Genomic DNA, 21,502 nt, shown 5'->3' on the forward strand with positions numbered 1-21,502 from the left:
ATACACTTATACCCCTTGGGTTAATTAATCCAAACTTTAGGGTTTAGTGTTAAGGGGTGAGGTTTTGGAATTAGGGTTTAAAATTTTATAAAATAAAAAATAAATACTAAAAAATTAAAAATAAAAATTTTAAAAACAGTTTCAAAAAATTTCACTTTTTTTTTAAATTTATGATTTTTTTATTTTTCTCCATTTTAATTTGATCTTATTTATTTTTTGAATTTTTTGTTATTTTTTATTTATTTTTTAAATATTTATTTATTTTTCTCATTTTTTAATTTGTGAGTTTTTGTTAAATTTTTCGATTTTTATTAATTTTTTTGTTTATTTTATTAATTAAATAATTATTTTTAAAAAAAAAATTGTTTTTAACCTGTTCAACTGGTCATTTTTCTTGTTTGGAGGTTTTTTATGATAAAAATGTCACTTTGAAGGTTAAAAATGCTAGCGAAAAAACTTCAAGGTTTAAAGTGCTAGTAAGTGACACTTTCAAGGTTTTTTATACGATTTTCCCGAATTATTAATCTTGTAACTTAACCCATTTCTCATATAGAAAATATAAAACTTTGTTGGATCAAAATATTACCCATGAAATATCTAACAAGCACAACATACATCATTCGATATATTCAATCCATGAATAGATTTTATTGGATCAAAATATTCTTTGCTAATATCCAAACCATCATTAAACAATCTTTATTAGAAATCTTAATTGTGTTGAAGGCATTAGAAACATTCACAACTCCTAAAACAGCAACAAAATAAAAACAACTAATAAACATTATATATCATCGGCAATTTGTATCTTAGAAACTATGATATATATAAATTACAGATTAATAGATATGTATTCTCGCATAAAAACAAACAAAGGAACACATAAAACAGACGATGCCGCATTAGATTTAAGGAAATAATATATTTGCTTAACTTACCGAGGCCACACCATCCCCTATATATTAAAAGAGAAGCATTACAACATATTTTTGTAGCCACATGTCATCACCACAATCATTCTTAGAATCTTTAGAAAAATATGTTGGTCCATATAAATATATAATAAACTTTTTATTAAACTAACCATAAATTAATCATAAATGTTCTTCATTGTTTCCTTAAATAAAAATCACGGAATTACCTAATATGGTTAAAGTATATATGACAATTATGATTTTGAATAATACATATTTGATAAAAATTAGTCTATTCTCTATCATTTTTTTTTAAATTTTAACTTATTAAAATAAATTAAACAACCACATTAACTATATAGTAAAAATTATGTTATATTTTGAATTTTTAAAAACGAATATAAATGACTAAAGTTGTTAAAAATCCCACATTGTAACTTTTGTGATCCATGGGTTAAAATTTATGTTATAACAATATACAAATGATTATGAAATTAAATAAATAGAAAATGTCATTTAATAAATATTATATATATATGTATATTAATATTTTTTTAAAAATAAATTATATACCATATAAAATACATAAGTATTTTAATTTCGAATTTGCTTTAAATTTTTTTGATACACATTTTGAAGAATTATTAACAACTTAATATTTTAGATTTTAAACTTTGCATTGAATGTTTTTAAAATTATAAATTATTAAAACTATTAAACATCCCACAAATTTTTTATTATTATCATTGATTTAAAATATTTGTTATAAAGAAATACAAATGATCAAAAATAATACGAGTATAAAATATTTTTTAACAGATGTCAATATTAAAAATGTACTATATATCTATGTTAATATCATTTAAACTTAATTTTATACCATAAAAAATAGAGTATATTTAAGTATTTGTACCAATTTAATTATATACGAAATAGTTACTAAATTTTTGATTATTCAATATATATTTATTATTTCATAATATGTAAAAAATATATCATACTTAAAAATAATTTATATATAATATTCATTCCGCGCAAAGCGCGGGTCTTAACCTAGTACATGTTAAACGCATACCACTGGATATTAAAAATTCAAATCAGTATCTTGTCAAAAAGTAACACAATTTAAAATTAAGCGCTCAATAAAACATATTATATGTCATGAATAATTAATCCTAAATTAAATATATATGCTAAAATTGGTTTAATACTAATAAACCATATATAACTAGATAAACCTAACTATGATATGTTCACTTAAATTTTGTTAATATCCATTAATTATCTTGAATAGAATGACAATATACATAAAGATCGTTTAAGTTTACTATTACTAAAATAAATATAAGAGAAATTACATGTTTACCACTTTTATGGTACCACTTTTCATTTTTACTACCACTAAAGAGACATTTTCAAAAATATCTTCTTCATTAAGTGGAAAAAGATTCTTATGCCCTTGTTATTTATATATATAATAAATCATTATTTAATTAAAAAAAAGTAAAAAAAGTAAATTTTTTTTATGTTTTCGAATTATACTTTTTCAAATTCGAACTTTTTTATAATTTTTTTTTGAAATTTTTTTTTCGAATTTTTTTTATTTTTTTCAAATTTCTTTTTATATATTTATTAAAATCCTAAATTTCACATTCCAAAAACCCTACCTCATCCCTTAAATCTAAACCCTAAGTCTAGATTAGTTAATCCTAAGGGTATAATTATCTTTTACACTTCATTAAAAGTGAGGGTAAAAGTGGTTAGTGTAAACATGAAAAGTGATACCAAGAATGTGCTATTTGTGGTAATTTTCCATAAATATAAGACAAAATTAATTATGGTATTATCGTTATAATTTTTTAATATCCATCAATTATCCTAAATAATAGTTTGTGTCAATATTTCCTGAAATAACTAAAATGGTTTATTAAAACTAATCGAGAACATGGCAAATCAGTCATTTCTTAAATAATAGTGGTAGAATTTGTTATATTCATTAATTAGACTCAGCCTAAAATCATGAAAAACATGATAATTCAGCTAAATCAGTTCTTAATTAATAATATTAATATATTCGGATAAAAGAAACAAAACATAAACTGGACAAAATAAAAGATGTTTTAACCTACACTAGGAGATTATCCCTCCGTGTTATTGCCGACACCTCTGCTGTCTTCACCAAGGCCTTAGCATCATGGCGGTAGCTTCAGCCTCCTCAAAATTATCCGGCCAAGTGTAGCTACTCTGGTCGAAACTAACAAGTGAGCTGTGGGAATGTGACCCATATTGATCAATTGTTAACATTACCAGGGCCGTTTTAGTCACCAAGGCAGACAATCTCTTGTAATTGTTTTGGTATGCGGTGAGACCTTTCAAACCAAAGACCTTTTCACACTTTCGGTTCATTGGAAAGCCAACATGGATATCAAAAGTGCAGCCAAACAGAGAATTCTGAAGAAAGAGATTTTTTTTTTTGCCAACAAATTTAAACTATTACGAACTAGTTATCAACTAAGCCTAAACTAGTGGAAATTTTCAACATTGTACACAACATAAGGAGAACATCGAGCATCATGTGATAATTTATCCGCTATTGTGTTTCTTACATAGTTTAGTCTCCTCCATTTGGGGTGCGAATGCTGGCTATTCTGTCGGTATATACATCATTTTCACCAACTCTAAATATTCTGTAGCGAATCTCATCTCTGAGAACTGTAGGGCCGTCATGCACTCCTTGACCCAAATAAAAGCTTCACATTCTGCATGTAAAGATGTCTACTGAGGAAATTCATTGACCCCATAATCTTGTCATTTGAAACTCTTGTGCACGAAAACCATCCATGTCATGAAAATTTATCTTGTCAACTCGATGATACATCTACATAACACCATCACATGTATCCTTCTTATTGTCCCATTTGCGAGCAATATGTATCATCTAGATTTTTTAACATCGTTAATTTGTGCTTTAGTCGGCAATTTTCTCTTTATTTCTGCTAGACACAAGATCTCTTATGGGTTTCCATTTTTGTATAGTTCTTGTCATTTCTATTTTTTTCCAAATATACCATAAAATCCATAGAAAAATAATTGAAGTCATGATCCTTAGGAAGTCTTAAAAAAAATCCATGTTCACGAATATCAATGATACTGGAAAAACTCATGGATTAGATGAAATTTATGACATCGTCCATATTTAAATTGCTGGTGGACATTCAAATAGGATGTGATTAATTGAATTGTCATCTGCTCCACATATACTGAATTCCTCTTGACTTTAAAGCCTTAGTAATTGGTAAATATCATGATAATGCTTGCCAAACAAAATGTTTAAATTTTGGACAAAATTGAAGCTTCCAAGTGTACACCAAAAGTGGTTTAGCGTTTGGACTATAATACTATGTGTTTGTATTCATATCTGGGCATAATTTTCTGTTTTATATCTTGATTTCACTGTATACCTCCCAAGTATTATATAATGTCATCCATATTAAGACTCACTGCCATACTTTGAATGATTTTCACATCATCCGGGTGAATATATTGCCTTAAGCAAATTTACATTTCAAGTATGATCCACCAGATTAATAAGATTATCCATATTAAGTAAGGGATTAGGAAATTCATTTTGAAGTTTTGGTAATGCTGACCCCGGACGAGGAGCAGGAATCCAAGAATCATTCCATATTGACATAGATTTCCATGTACACACTGATTTGATTAGCCTTTTTAACTAGAATTGAGCAGAAATCATACTTCTCCAGCCATATGATGTCGAGTATGATTTTATTTGATCCAAAAAATCTGACTTTTGATAATACCTCCCTCTAAAGAAATTTGCAAATAAATATTTTGGCTTCTCTATCAGTTTCAACAAATATTTTGCTAATAAAAAAATATTGAAATTTTGTAGGTCACAAAAACCTAATCTTCCATCTTCTTTATCCCTGCACACTTTTTCATATGAATACAATACATACCTTTTACGTTTCCTTTACTTCTCCACCAAAATTTTTCTATTATACTCATTAGTGTTTTCATCACCATTTTTGTCAACCTAAAACATGCATAACATATGCAGGCATCGCTGATGTTAATTTTTTTCCTCCTTTTGTAAGAAAGCGAAATGTCCATTTGTTCACTTTATTATTAATCGCCCTATTTGCGAAACCAAAATTTTGGGTCTTTAACCCGCTTAAACTCTCTAAGATTTCTAAATAATTACTCATTCTCTCGATCGTAGTTATCCCCATGACGTTTTGTATTTCCACCCTCTTGTCTTATATGACCTTATGAGGAACTGTAAAGGTAATTGAGAATTTGTACTCCCTACACACCAAACCTCTTCTATTTGCACTCCATACTGTAAAGATCTTCTTGTGTCAATCAGCTTTTTGGTGTAATATGTTATTTTAGTTGTCCATTTATTACGACTTTGTATTTTACCAATGGGATGCATTTCAACAGCCACGAAACCCATACCTGTGAAAAAAACCATTTTAGGAAGAAGTTGTTGTACAGATAGCCATTCAAATCAATAATATGCCTAACTCATTTCCGTCTTTAGTGAGGCATTTTCTTACATAAGTTATTTGTTCGTAACTCATGAAACATCTTCAAGAAATTGATATATTGTCTGAATATAGACATTCTGACATAAACACAAACTGAATCTCCAAAATCAACTTTGGAAGTAATACTTTCAATCTATGACAAAGCACGTTCAAAATAATTTTATATCCCACTTACACAAATTAAATGGCCGTAACTCCGTCATATTACTTGACCTAAACTTTTTTGGAAATAAGAAAAATATTAATTATATTTTATCTTTGATCAAATGATCTCGAGTGTAGAAAACTGTGTTAACAATAACAACAAAATTCGCTTAAATGATTGACCACGATTGTTGGAAAAAGGCTATCATACCATCCAGCCCGGAATTTCTTGGATACATCATAAATAATGTTGATTTCACTTCCTCCTCAAATGCCAATCTAGTATTTTGATAAACCGTAATCAACTCTCGAACTTCCTTAAAATTCTTCAAAACCAAATGAGGACATTTACTGAAATAAATCCTTAATCTTAATCGTAACTCCTTCCACCTCCGATTCCAAAGTGACTTAGGTGTAAACCAACTATTTTATTTAGAATTAAATCAACATATTAATATACATACAAGAATAACACATTTCATAACATAACAAATGTAAATGACAAAAAATCTAAGTAGACGACTAGAAGTAACTTTAATGAAGAAATAAATAAATGAGACAACTTCCGTTATCATGAATGTATCTCTATATATAGTTAGGATGTTCTTGTGAAGAGTAAAGAGTAAGTAAAAAAAATTAACAGAATAGATGTCAAGAACATTTACAACATCATGTGCGTATGAAGAAACATTGTTGTATAAAAAGCCAGTCCAGTCGATAGTATGTTGTAGTCATATTCGTCTTTATTGTTAGATATTTTTCTTAAATGGGTTATTTGTTCGAAACTAGTGAAACTTATTTAAGAAATTAATATATTTTTGACGTCACGACACAAACGTAGTCTGAGTGTCCAAAATCGACTTTGGAAGTAATACCTTCAGTCTCTGACAAAGTACCTTCGAAATAATTTTATTTAAACTAAATGGCCGTAACTCCGTCATGTGATTTGACCTAACCTTTTTTAGAAATCAAATAAATATTAGTTATATTTAATCTTTTATCAAATGATCCCGAGTGTAGAAAAATGTTAACGATAACAACAGCTTCCACTTCAATGACTGACCACGATTGTTGGAAAAAGGCTATCATGCCATCCAGTCCGGAGTTTTTTGGATACACTATCATAAATAATGTTGATTTCATGTTATCTTTAATTGCGACAGAAGCTAATCTAGTATTTTGATTAACCATAATCAACTCTAGAAACCTCCTTATATTTTCTTCAAAAAACCAGATAGAGACTTCGACTGAAATAAATCTTTAAAATACTTAACCGTAACCCCTTCCACCTTCGATTTCGAGATGACCCAAGTATAAAACAACTATTTTAGTATAATTAAATAAACATATTTAATATACATACAAGAATAACATATTTAATATTATAACAAATGTAAACGACAAAAAAATCTAAGTGGAAGGCTATAAGTAACTGTAGTGAAGAAAGAAATCAATGAGACAACTTCCATTATCGTGAATGTATCTATATATATGTCTTGTGAAGAGGAAGGAATAAGTAAAAAAAGAAATTTAAGAATAGATGTCAAGAACAGTAACAATAGCATGTGCAAATGAAGAAAAGTTATTGCCTATCTTTAAATTGTAAAATTATGCTTAAGATGCTTTTACAAACTGTAACTAACTGAAATTAGGAGATGTAGGAAACAATTAATAAAATTCAAATTCAAATGTATTTTTTTTTCTTTTCCTGATATTGATGCAATATGCACTAGATAAATTATTAATGAATATTTTTTGAATAGTTAATGATTATTAAAATCTTTCAAACTATTGCAGTAAATGTTAAATTATCATTAAACCATTCCTTACACACAGCTGTCAAAACAGACAATAAAATAACTGTATATAGTAACGTATTACAGAAAACAGTGTCCAATTATGGCTGTTATTTGTTTACTTGTTAATTTCTTGCAACAGACATTTCCCATCAAAATCAATTTCAGATGCAAATAATTTTTTTTTTGCTTCAAGCATGATGTATAAACACTAAATTTCAACGTTAATTTATCACACAATATTTAGATAATGTTTAAATATTTGCATTTTCCGATTTTATTTTTGCCCCCAGAAACTGTCAACATCTTAGATTTATGCTTATGTAGAAAGAAAATAGCAGTTCCTATAAAAATAACTAAATGGTATAAACTAACATTGAAAAAATGCTCTTGAAAAAATTGACATATTTTGACCATATTCTTTTTAGGAATTCTTAAATCACCTTTTATCTCAATACACCATTTTCTCATATATCCGTTTTTTTAGAGTTTATTTGCCAAACAACCAAAATAAAAGAGTAATTAGATTTTTAGTAAAAGGTTAGAGAGAGATAGGAGGAGAAATAAGGAGAGAGAAGGTGTTTTTGGTTAGATAGTTGGTTTGTGTTTTTTTATGGTTATAAGGTGCAAATTCCTTTTTTTTAACTGTAAGTAGTACAGTGTTTTCTTTTAATTGAAACTTAAGTAGTACAGTGTTACCAGCCTCACACATTTCTTACCACTATATCAATAGAGACCATCACACATTTCTCACCACTATCACACTCATAAAAGCTCTTACTCTTTCCTATAAAGACAGAAACTGAAAACACAGTTACACACTTAACGTCCCTAAAACCTCCGAAATAAAATTCCATGTTGCCTCCGTCAACATCCCCACGGCAACCATCGTCACATCATATGGACTTACCCACTCCACAATCACCAGATAAATCCCCCGCGACGATTCTCCTCGGCAAATACGAACTCGGTCGCCTTCTCGGCAGCGGTAGCTTTGCCAAAGTCCATGTGGCTCGTTCCATCGAAACCGAACAACTTATGGCCGTCAAAATCATCGACAAGAAGAGAACCGCAACGGCCGGTATGGAACCGATGATAATCCGGGAGATCGAAGCCATGCGCCGCCTCCAACACCATCCTAACGTCCTCACAATCCACGAGGTCATGGCCACTAAAACAAAGATCTATCTCGTCATGGAGCTCGCTGCCGGCGGAGAGATTTACACCAAGATTCGCGATTCTGGCCGCCTCAAGGAATCGGAGGCGCGTCGCTACTTCCAGCAGCTCGTCTCGGCGCTAACTTTCTGCCACCGAGAGGGAATCGCCCACCGCGACGTGAAGCCGCAGAATCTCCTCCTCGACAAGGAGGGCAACCTCAAGGTCTCCGACTTCGGTTTATCCGCTTTGCCGGAGGACCGTAGGAGCACCGGAATGCTCCACACAGCTTGCGGCACGCCTGCTTACACAGCGCCGGAGGTGATTGCTCATAGACATTACGACGGCGCGAAGGCTGACTCGTGGTCGTGTGGCGTCTTCCTCTTTGTTCTTCTCGCAGGTTACGTCCCTTTTAATGATTGCCATATTGTACTAATGTACAGGAAGATCCAAGGGAGAGATTACAAGTTCCCAAACTGGATCTCGAAACCTGCTCGATCCATCATCTACAAGTTGCTCGATCCGAATCCGGAAACGAGGATGAGTATCGAAGCTGTAAGTGAAACCAAATGGTTCAAGAAATCCCTAAAAACCTCCGAGTTTAAACCCAATGTCTTGGAATCGGATGAACGGTTGGGGCCACTGAGAAGTGATACGATCACAGCGTTTGATTTGATATCGTTATCGACGGAATGGGATCTATCGGGGCTGTTCGAGAGGAGGAAGATGAAGAGGACGAGGTTTACGGCTAGGGTTTCGGTGGAAGGAGTGGTGGAGAAGGCAAAGGCGATAGGGGAGAAGTTAGGGTTTACGGTGAAGGAGAAGAGTGAAGCGAGGGTTGTGGCATTGAGTAAAGGAAGAACGACGGTGGTGGTCGAGGCGGTGGAGCTGGTGGAAGGTTTGGTTGTGGCGGAGATGAAGGTGGTGGAAGGTGTGGAGGAGGAGGAGGATGAGTCTCACTGGTCGGAGATAACTGTAGGGCTTGACGAGATTGTGCTTGCATGGCACCATGACGTATCTAAAAAATGTTGAAATATGATTTGGCTTAATTATCAATGTTTCAGTTTTGTGAAATCTCTTCTTGTTTTCTTTTCGTTTTAGGATTTTTTCCTTGAATGTTATCAATGTTAAAAAAATTGAAAGGTGATAAAAGGATGTCTGAGAATCAGCTTATCCCAAAACTCAAGATAATATCCAAAACTCAAACCAAAGAAAGAATCTTTTCCTATGCAAAATTATCAAAGGATTTTAAAATTCAAAAGTTTGATAACAAAAGGATTTTCTCTAGTAAATTCAAAAGAAAATTATTAATTATTTTAAAAAATTTGGTAGATGCCAATCTAAAGTTGAAGAAGCGTTTTATCCCAAAAATCAAAATATAAAAATTACTTTTTCTCATAAAATCATTAAGATATTATTAACATTTGAAAACTATTTGGCAATGAATTTTTCCGCTTAAAATTATTAAAACTATTAATAATATACAAAATCTTAGTAGGTATTACTCAAAATGTTGAGAAGATTTTTATCCCAAATCTTATAAATAATTAATTTTTAATTGTTGTCATAGAAATAGCATTTAAAAATCAAAAAGAATATTTTAGCATAAAATTGCCAAAATATTGTTTTTTGTAACTAATTGCCAAGATATTGTTAATAGTAATACTCAACAGTAATATTAAAATTTAATGATAGGTACGCTCAAGACGCACTATCAATTTTTTTTTCAAAACTACAAATTATAATAAGTTTTTCCATATAAAGTTGTCAAAATATTAATAATGTTCAAAATTTGGTAAGTATTACTCAAAGATTTATGCAACATTTAATCGAGTGATTTTACTTTTGGTATCATTATGAGTTATTAAGTTTGATGGCCACAATGTTTAATCAATGCAACATTATAAAATGAGAAAAAAAAATTCTAAGGGTTACAGACCTCTTTGTCTAAGTAATGTTAATTAAATGGTTTTTAGAAAAAAAATGAAATTATAAAAAAGTTATTTTAACAAAGTTTAAAATTTCAGAAATGAAAATGGAGATGCATGTAAGTAAAAGATATCCAAATTAGTTAGCACCACTTACCAAATTTGTTATATTTTATTCCTTAATTTTCCATAAAATATCATCAAATTCATTACATTCAATTGAATATTCCTTATTTGTCACTTTGACAAATTTTCTGGTTTTGACTAAACAATCCATAAGATTTTTAGTTGGTATATGAAATAGTGAAGATTTAACAATTCATATATTCATATAACGATGAAACACAAATAAAATCAATCAAATGTCATAAAAAAATACATGACATATTTAGCGCCAAAATAGTACACTAACTTCATTGGTTGTATTTACATAATTAGTTACTAGCCTTTCGACACTAATTAATAGTTTATTAATCTTCAACTGAGTTAAACAAATTCATCGAATTACATATATAGTATATACTTTTTTGTATATAAAAATGTCTAATGTTATTACTAGTTTATTTTGGTAAGAAGATAGTAATTATTTTTGTTTAATTGGTTTGTTTGATTAATAATCAAATCATATCTATATCCAAATTTTTGGTAAAACAAATCAGTTCAATTCAGTTTGATTTTATAATTTGAAACATATATATTGAAAATAGTTGACTAATTTATTCAGAATTGCAATATTAATTTGTGTATTTGGCTCTTAATTGATTGATTACCTAAATATAGAAGCTTATCATTTCTTTTCAGGTGGATACTGTTGCATACTATCTCTCTGTCCTGAAACCGCTATTTCCAAATGGGATCAACGTGCTCTCCATGTTCACGGGCATTAGTGGTGGAGAAGTGGCGCCTCACCGTCTCCAAATTCCAATGAAAAAGGTTGTCTCTGTGGAGATCTCAGCGTGAATAGAAACATACCAGAAGTGGTCTTGAACGTGAGCAGTCTTGCTTGTTCTTCAATTATTATAGGATTTTGGAGGTGGTTCGTGAGACAACAAAGGAGATGAGAAGATCCTTTTACTTAATTTAATAAAATACATTGACTTTATAATAATTATTTTTTCTTGATAAAATTATTATTTGTGTTTCATTTTGCTCCCACATTTATTAACTATATATTTTTATAATACACAAGTTTGTGAGATATACTATACACATATACAAAATTAGTTTGAATTACTTTATTATATTTTATTTTAAACTACTGATCAATTAAGTGATTTATGAAAACAAACATAAAATATTGACAATGTTAGATACTCAAAAGAATAACAAAAAAATCGTAGAGGTGTTTTAGTTATCTACCAAAATAACATTTTGAATAAATTAGCAATCTTGACCTTATTATTACTGGAAGAAAGCTTCTTATGTATGAAGATTTTTATTACAACATATATCTTACCTTTATGAAATATAAGCTTGATCGAATGTTAATAGCCGACGACTATTTTCCAAATCATTGTAACCTACCTATTAATGTTTCTCTGGCTAATAGGTAACTATTGTTCCAATTGCTTATGTTTGGGTCGAATTAATAGATATTTATATTTTTTAAAATAGCAGACAACTAATGCAAAGATATAATGTTAATTTGAGTATATTACAAATTGTAAAGAGTTTAATACAATTTGTTAGGTTTATCAAGATGTAATTGTCAAGACAAAATGACAATTTTAGAAGACGCAACTGTTGGAAAACTTAATTGAATAAAATAATTAGACATTTAATATCATAACGAATGTAAATAACAAAAAATCTAAGTAGACGACTAGAATTAACTTTAATGAAGAAAGAAATAAATGAGACAACTTCCATTATCATGAATGTATCTCTATATATAGCAGAGGACTAATGCAAAGATATAATGTTAAATTGTGTATATTACAAATTGTAAAGAGTTTAATACAATTTGTTAGGTTTATCAAGATGTAATTGTCAAGACAAAATGACAATTTTAGAAGACGCAACTGTTGGAAAAATTAATTTAATAAAATCATTAACAGGAATAATTGGTAACCGAGCTAGGAAACAATAAAAGCTGTGGTTCAGAAATAATTATAAAGCGGTTTGAAAATTAAAAATAACTCACAAGTGCAATGTTTAATCATATTGCAATGGTTGATTACCTACTTTTTCAAAAATTAATAATCAACGGAGACATTGGTTATTAAAGAATGGAATGGTTCACTTGAACAGTTGCAAATATTAATTTACATATTACAGTCATACATTCAAATGGTTTCTCTGATTCACTTAAAATCTCCAAGGATATATGTATTCTGTCAATTAAACTACAAATTTTTTATATTCTGATATGTTGATTTTTGTTCTACATGTATTTTTATTGAATTGAACATAAGATAGAAATGTATAAAAAAATATGAGAGAAGATTTGAAAAGTATGATCTCTGAATGAGATGTTTTACTAATTGAAATAAACAAACCTGTATAACAAATGATTTAAGATATGATTTTCTTATAAAAAGTGGTTATAAGCAAAAATATAAAATGTATAACAAAATACAAATCTTAATAACATCAAGAAAGGAATTTTAAAGGAAATATCATTGTAAAAATGTTTTATTTATATGGTTGTGAAAAATGTTATAATCATAATGAAGTTGCTAATATCATTTATTATTTATCGTTGAACCATGATTTTATTGTATCAATATTTTCTCATCCGCGTCATCTATTATTTCCCAGCTCGGACTTAGTGGGAAATAATAAGTTGTTTAGTAACATAATTTTATAATTGGTATGATACAAATTAGATACAGTCAAGATCTTTTTCTAGTCATTAATTGAAACTTGATACAATAGTTATTGGAATTAAACTGTCATGAAACTGCATCTGCAAATATCTGCGAAATTTTCAATGACCAGTAAAATGAAAGCGATTGAGATTTTCAAAAGTGTGATTAAGGACCATCAGGTTCTTGTCAAACAAAATCTTCTTCTGTTTCAATATTCTTGATGAGATTCTTCTGTTTACCAACACACATCTTTAGACTCGCCATTCAAGATTTTTTGGGAACATATTTCTTCAAGATTTTTCTTCAAGATTTTTGTAAACTTACTCTTACATATCAATTAAATAATGCACATAAAGGTAGGCGTTGCCTTTAGATGCATCTTCATACAAGAAATCACCAAAATTAAATGAAATGAGTTCACAGATGGAGTTGTAGAGAATATTTTGAAGATCTTGGATTGTAAGATTATCAGACCACTATTTTCATATGTTGATAGGCCGTAAGTAGTATCAAATGCAGTAACTATTTGATTCATTTTGGAAGGGAGAGTGAATCTTATAAATAGAGAAACAAACCTTAGTTATAAAATCAGTTATATAATAAACTGAAAAAGATCTGAAAGTTAAGAACAGTGAGTAGTTAAAATTCTTCATTACTAATTGTTTTCGACATAAATGAGAAAATTATTCTAACTTTGCTACTTTATGTTTTATTAAGAAGGATTTTTAATGTTAAAATCTCTCCACTAAGTTTATTTTGGCTAAAAACCTCCAAACTAATTATTTAACAGAAAAAACACAAACTAACTTTATTTAATTAATTAAACCCTTTGTCTACAGTGTCGGTCAAAAATATCACCACTAACGCTAAATCTTTAGTTTAGAGATTTTTTACATTTATTAAACATAATTGAGAGGTTTTACCATTAAATATTGTTTTAAAATCAACACTATATTTTTGTAAATTGAAATGCAAAAATCAGAAATATAATAAAAATTATGTATTTACCATTAATGATCTAAAAATCCAAAATATAGAAATATGTAAAAATATAAAAATATTATAACTTAGCTAAAATTAGTAACTTAAATTTTCCAAATTAGCATTTTAAAATTTTACTCAAATAGATGAGTATGATTTTTTTTAAAATCAACAATATATGTGTATAAATTTAAAATTTTAAAAACCAAAAATATAATAAAAATTATGTATTTACCATTAAAGACCTAAAAATCCATAAATAAAAAATATGTAAGAATAGAAAAACATAATAACATTATTTAAAGATCAATAACTTAAATTTTCAAAATTTTCAATCATGCAAAGGAGTGTATATCCGATTACTGAATATTGGGAAAATACCACGAAACTGTTTCGCTACTTTTGGGATAAAGGCGAAGCCTATATGGTTGGCACTGCTCCTTCAGTTAGGATTAGCTTCAATTCCGTCCTTTGGGATTAAAGTTTTTTTTTGCTGTAGTCCTCTGTTTTGATAAATTTTATTACATTTTTTTTGGTTTTTACATTTATAATTTATAGAAATATAATCATGATTTAAAAAAAACCATACTCATATATTTACAGAATTTTTAAAATTTTAAATTTTAAAATTTTAAAAATTAATTTTATTATAGTTTGAATTTCTTTTTGGATTTCTTAAATCAATAATGGTAAAACCCCTCAACTATGTTTAGTTAGTGTAAAACTTCATAAACTAAATATTTACCGGTAGTATTGATAATTTTGACCAGCACTATCGACAGAAGGTTTAATCCATTAAATAAAATTAGTTTGAGAATTTTCCCGCTAAATACTTAGTTTGAGAGTTTCTCTACAAAACAACTTAGTTGAGAGGTTTTAACGTTAAAAATCTTATTAAAAAACGGACAAGATAGTGAGATAAGTTTGTAAAGAAAAGATTTATTGCATACCTATATTACCACACGATCTAGAATAGAAAATATTATTTTTCTCTGAAGTTGAAGATAGAGCAACAATTAAGATCAACTTGTAGGAGTAAAGAAGATGTTGTCAATGTAGTTAATGTTACTGTATATATATACTGAGTTAAAAAAAGTTTTTATGTTAAAGGGTGCTAATTTAGGGTTCCAATTTTTTTAAAAAGCGGTTACGAAATTAACATCTATTTTGAAGAACTTAACTTTTTAATTTTATTTTTCGGTTTTCAGTTCTGTAAACAATAGTCTAGTAATTAACATTGGGGTTTCACAAAATTGCAACAGCAGGAGGGAATAAATGTACCTAACATTATTATTTTTTAAATAGTAACAGTCTGTTACTTCCATGTTATTATAGGCAATGTTTTATAAATTGTGAAAAGTATGAGTACTTTAAATATGTTCAATATATAAGATTCTGAAAAATTATGCTCTTTGTTATTCTAGAAGATACGTGTCGTTTGAGAAGTAGACTTTTCAAATGATAATTTTAGTGTCCCTTATATCATAAAATTGACAAATCTGACAGTTAATTTTTTTTTTTTGAAAACTTAAAATACTGATAAAAACACACATACTATAATTTAGCGAACCTAACGTTGTTGGTTGTTCGTAGAGCAAATGCTCGTGTGAAAAATCGTATGGTGAAAGCATAACTGAAAGTTTTACAGAAGATTCAGATCAGAGAAGCTGTTGGCATTTATATATTGTTTGTTTTTTCTTCTTGACAGTATCATCTCTACTTTTGGGGTTATAACATTTGGAGAGAAGTACAAATACACCTCGTAGCTTTTGGTATTGCATTGACAGGTGCATTGATAATCTGGCAATCTTACCATGCATGAATCGTTATAGTTATGATTGTTTTTTAAATTTTTAATCTTTTCTCCCTATTGAACTTGGTTGCTGCAATGAGTTTCATGCTTAATTTTGTTGAAATTAACTAAATCTGTTAATACGATTATCATGATGGTTTGAATAAAGATTATATTTTTTTTTAACTTTTGACGATAATGCATTTTTATTTGTTTATGTTCTATACGATTTTGATTACAGAAACATATTAGCATGACTATTGACTGCTCATCAAGTTATTAGTAATCTCTATAAACATTGTTTTTATATGACGCCCAAAAATTATGTATTTACCTTATGAAGCTTGTAAATATAGTTACGGATTCCGTAGTCACTCAAAAAGGGATACGATTCTTTAAAGTCCACAGTGTTGAAATGTTCAAAGACCAAGCTAGGTGTTCTTGACTGTTCATCTCTGACAATATCAAGGAGCTTAACAATGTTAATTTGGTTCACTACAAAGGTTCTGTAGTATCTTGATCTCTCTATCTCTATCTAAACTAATACACACATTGTTGTTGTTTTACTAAACTTATCACCTTCTTCATTTTAATGGGTTTGAGGGTCTTGAAAATGCAGCGCTGGTTCGTGTTGATGTTCTTGCCTTAGAACACTTCGCTGTATTTTCCTCGACCAGCTTTCCTCACAACCTCATAATCATCTTGATGACTTTGAAAGCATAGAAAGAGCGACATTCTTGAATTAGGTATATGTAAATACATGGCCGGATCTGAGAATTTGGAAGCTTGAAACATTTTTTAAAACTTCTAAAAATTTGGGGGGGGGGGGGGGGGGGGGGGGGGGGGGGGGGGGGGGGAGTCAATGTTTGGGGGCTTAAATCTATGCAAAAAACCTGTAAAAATTTTAGGGCCGAGGCCAATGTTTCATTTCGGCTGTCCCCAGATCCGGCCCTGTGTAAATACCATGTAGGAGCTTTACTGATATCACCTCTGTCTTTGCTTAGCTCCCAACCTATCGTATCAAAAAAGAAATATGTTTTCTCTCCACAACATTAGAACTCCCTAGAGAAGGAGGGGTGTTCTAAAAATTGTTTCCGTCTTATTGTAACAGTTTCTGCAGAGGCTTATCGCAAGGCTGAAGACATAGCTCGGTCTCTATAAGCCTCCATCATCCCAAGATAGTACCGTAGACTTAGATGTGTATGACTTTAAAAGGAGACGGAAGAGGAAAACGACAAACTTTTCATCAAGAAACAGCATGTCACTCATAAGCTCTCTTCCAGTGGCGGAGGTAGAGCTTGGGGAGGGGGTCAACTGACCCCTATGAATTTTTGAAAACAAAACTTTACTTGTGTTTCAAAATAAAAATTGGTACACTATAGTAAATTTAGCTTATTGACCCCATTAATATTTTCTGAAAAACAAGTTGAACCCATGATTTTTTTTTTTTTAAAACAGTTGAACCCATGAATCTTTTGACAACTGAAAATATGATTATTTTTTTTTTAAACTAACGTTTTCCTCTTTTGGCTACTGTCCCTTTTTCTAATAAAAAGATTCCATCTAAATTTTCTTTTTTTCCTACTTCAAAGTTCAAACCTTGTAATATTTTATAGTATACCATTTTTTTCTTCTCATTTAAGCTTGTAAATATTTTAAATATTAAATATTAAGTTATATAACATATTAATCAATATTTAAAATCTAATTTATATCCCCTAAACTATATTTGCGAATTGATTTTGTCACATGTCATCTCTACAATCATTTTTACAGAAACAATGATGACATAGCTAAGAAAATTGATGACATGGCTTATAGTTAATATGACATGGACAATCACATTTATTACTGACATATATTTTTGGAAACTTTTATAGAATATGGCAATAACTAATACTTTACATTTAATGTTGATTTATATTTTTGGTAAACTTCTTAAAATATGGTAATAATTCGTAAATCATCAGTAAAATAAATATATTGAAATATGCATTATAAATTTCGAAATACATTATTTAATTGTATTTTTATAATTATTCAATTTTTATTACTAATATTTTCAAAATTTTCTACATCTTTTTAAAATATTAATAAATTATTAATCGTAATTTCATTAGTTTCTTTTAGATATCTACATATTTTATAAATATTATTTAGTTATAATTTTTAATAACTATACAATTTATATGATTTTTTAGTAATTTTATACAAGTTTATTTAATACATTTAACCAAAATAAATAGATAAAAATTTTATCTAAGATTTGAATTTTAAATATATTACATATATATATTATTAAATATAATTTAAAATAAATAAAATTATTTTATTTCTTAATTTTATGCTTAAATAATAAACTTTATATTAAATATTAGTCAAAAATAATAAAATATATAATATTAATAAATTTCATTTTAAATATAATTTAACTTTTAAAAAATTTATCACTGCACATGGAATAGGGAAACACCTAGTTTAAAATTTAAATAATATTGACCTCTATAGATATTGTGGCTGGCTCCGCCACTGCTCTCCTCTGTTCTTCACAGTATTTGCCTCCCAAAAACGAAGGAGGGCGTCAGCACCATCAGCGAGCTACAGCCAGTCTTCAAATGAGATAGTGGGAGATGGGAAGTCTCCGTCGTTGTTGGATGTGATTCAACAGGAATCAAATGGGAGTAGTAGTTAGATAGAGCGAAGTCATGGTCCCTATTTATAGGATCAAATTTGTGGGAGTGGAAAGGAGGGGGCAAGTGAAAATTAAATGTCACGAAGTGGGATGGGCCGGATGGCTGGCTTGAAGGACATAACGGTGAGGTTTAATTACCTGGTTTGAATGGTGAAGAGAAGCGTTACAGAGGAAGTTTCGTAACAATGGAGAGCTAGGGCATGCGAGAGGACAAAGATGCTGATAGTCAAGCAATCTTCAACCCAACTACAAAACACTATTTTAGTGTAATTTTTACACCAAATCTTCTCCAATGAAACAGTAAAAATCACACTATTTTAGTGCAACACTATAATTTGATACCAAATTTGGTGTGACACTATTCACCACACTAAAATACTACTCATCCCACTAAAACATTATTCACTTATTTTATTACTAAAACATACAATTAAATAAATGATAAATAAAAAACTTAATACATATAATTTTATAAAATAGTTTTAGTGTGAAGTTTAGTGTTATGGTCGGAGAAAACCTTGGTTTTAGTGTTGAACTTACACTAAAATAGTGTAGTTTTAACATTAAAATAGTATTAGTGGTTGGAGATGCCTTTAGAGAGAGCTGTTGATGGGCTAAATAGTTTAGTTACCGGTTAAAGCTTAATTTAATAACCCAAAGTATTGAAGGTCCAGTTTCAGATGCGTATGATTGTTAATAAAATCATAGACCCTTTTTAAAGTGATTATGTGGCAGCATTTACCCTCTGCTCAATGCTGAAGTAGCTCAAAGAAAAGAGATAAAAATCTGTTTTATTATTATATACATAGATATATATAGATTATAGAAAAAATGAGTTTGAGTTGGAAATGATCTTAGGACTTCAAAGAAGTTGTCGTAGTGGATAAATTGTTACCGGGCTTTTTTTCTTAGCTCGCAGTAAGTCTAGGCATTTTAACATGGACCCGAAAATTCGGAACCGAACCAAAAATTTATAAGTAACTTTTGGGTCTAAATTTTTTTTACCCGAAAGAACCGGAACCAATGTTTTTAAACCCGACCCGGACACTGAACCGGACGACTTACCGGGTCGCTGGATCATTGGGTCAACCACGGGTGAACCGCGGGTTAATAAATGAATTAATTTTATTATATAATAATAAATTAGCTATGAAAATAAATATATAAAAACTAAAGTTTAATAGTTTCTAAATATTTTTAAAAACATAAAATAATAGTTTGGATATATATACTTTATGTTTAAAAAGTATTTAAGAAATACTTAACTTTAGTTTTTATATTTTTATTTTCATTTGACATGAAAAATAAAATAAAAATAGTTTAGACTATTTAAAATTTTCTTGAACAAAGTAAGAGTTATGACATCTAAAAAAATTAAGATATAAAACGCACAAATATTTAAATATCTAATTTAAATAATAAATTAACTTCAAATTCAAAATAAACTAAAAGTAAAAGAACATTGTAATAAATTGTCAATAACATAAATAAACTAACACCAAATCACATCAACTAATTTTGGTTTTCTTTATCATCGTCCACTTCATTTTTTTAGGTGGCATAGTGAAAAATCTTCATCTAAATCTAAAAATTACAAATATAAAACTGAAAAAGGAAAACCTAACCTTTTTTTTTGTCAGCATCTAACTTTTTAATTGAAAAGTTAGAATATAAAACATAATCTAAAAACTAAAAAAGAGTAAAAGTTGTTTATTGGTTCAACCGACGGTTCAACCGGTAACGGGTTTCGGGGTTTAATGGGTTTTTGCGGGTTTTTATTGTTTATTGCGGGTTTTTAAATATTGGGTTTTTCATAAAACCCAAACCGGATTTTTCTGGGTCACCGGGTTTACCGGTTCAACCGCGGGTCTGGGTCGGGTTTCAAAACACTGACCGGAACCGAAAGGAACCGACCCGAATAGACCGAAACCCTATAAGAACCGACCCGAATAGACCCAACCCGATATGAACCGATTTGTACCCGACTTAAAACATGTATATCTAAAACTATGATTTTTTTTGTGTTCTATTTTATATATATTATTTTATGATTTAGTTAAAATATCTTTTGTTAACAACATTTTTTAATTATTTTGTAATTTTTTTAAAGTAATATGAAGCTTTAAAATATAAAATTTAGAGTTTAAAAATATTTTATTTTAATTATTAATAGTTTCATTTAAGTTATTTTGCAAAATTTTAGATATATATATGACAAATATCGACTAAATTTGATGGAGTTGGATATGGTAGGTCCTTTTCAGATCCTAAATACCCGAACCCGATCCAGATCCGATATGGACTCGAAAAATTACAGATATTTTATAGGTATTTTAATTATAGATCCGAACCGATCTGGACCCGAAAAACCCGACCCGAACCCGATCTGAAAATTTCTAAGTACCTATTGAGTCTAAATATTTTGGAACAGAAAGATCCGGATCTGAAAAGAACTGATCCGAACCCGAATCTCGCGGCAACCAAGATTGCCTCAGCATCGCTACTCTTGTGAACAGTTCATCGTTATCGATGTTTGGAGATTAGTATTTGTAGTGAAGTCATTTATCTTTTTTGTCTTTGGCAGCGTTTTACATTTATTTTGATTTTTACTTTTCTGCTACTAAATTCTCTCTATGTAAACTCTGCAAAAAAAGCGAATATTCGCTAATAAATATTCAGATGTCTGCCAAAAAAATACAAAAACCTAAAACCGAAA

The 21,502-nt window shown here is 29.3% G+C and overlaps 1 protein-coding gene across 1 annotated transcript; it reads left to right on the forward strand.

Annotated features, from left to right (window-relative positions):
* Window positions 1-8,074: 8,074 nt before the first annotated feature.
* On the forward strand, window positions 8,075-10,818 carry LOC106437907 (CBL-interacting serine/threonine-protein kinase 4-like). Its single transcript, XM_013878920.3, has one exon. It carries the CDS (start codon window positions 8,284-8,286, stop codon window positions 9,613-9,615), a length of 1,332 nt encoding a protein of 443 aa, XP_013734374.2. The 5' UTR covers window positions 8,075-8,283; the 3' UTR covers window positions 9,616-10,818.
* Window positions 10,819-21,502: the final 10,684 nt, after the last annotated feature.

This window comes from Brassica napus, chromosome A1 (assembly GCF_020379485.1).
Source record: "Brassica napus cultivar Da-Ae chromosome A1, Da-Ae, whole genome shotgun sequence".
NCBI lineage: Eukaryota > Viridiplantae > Streptophyta > Magnoliopsida > Brassicales > Brassicaceae > Brassica > Brassica napus.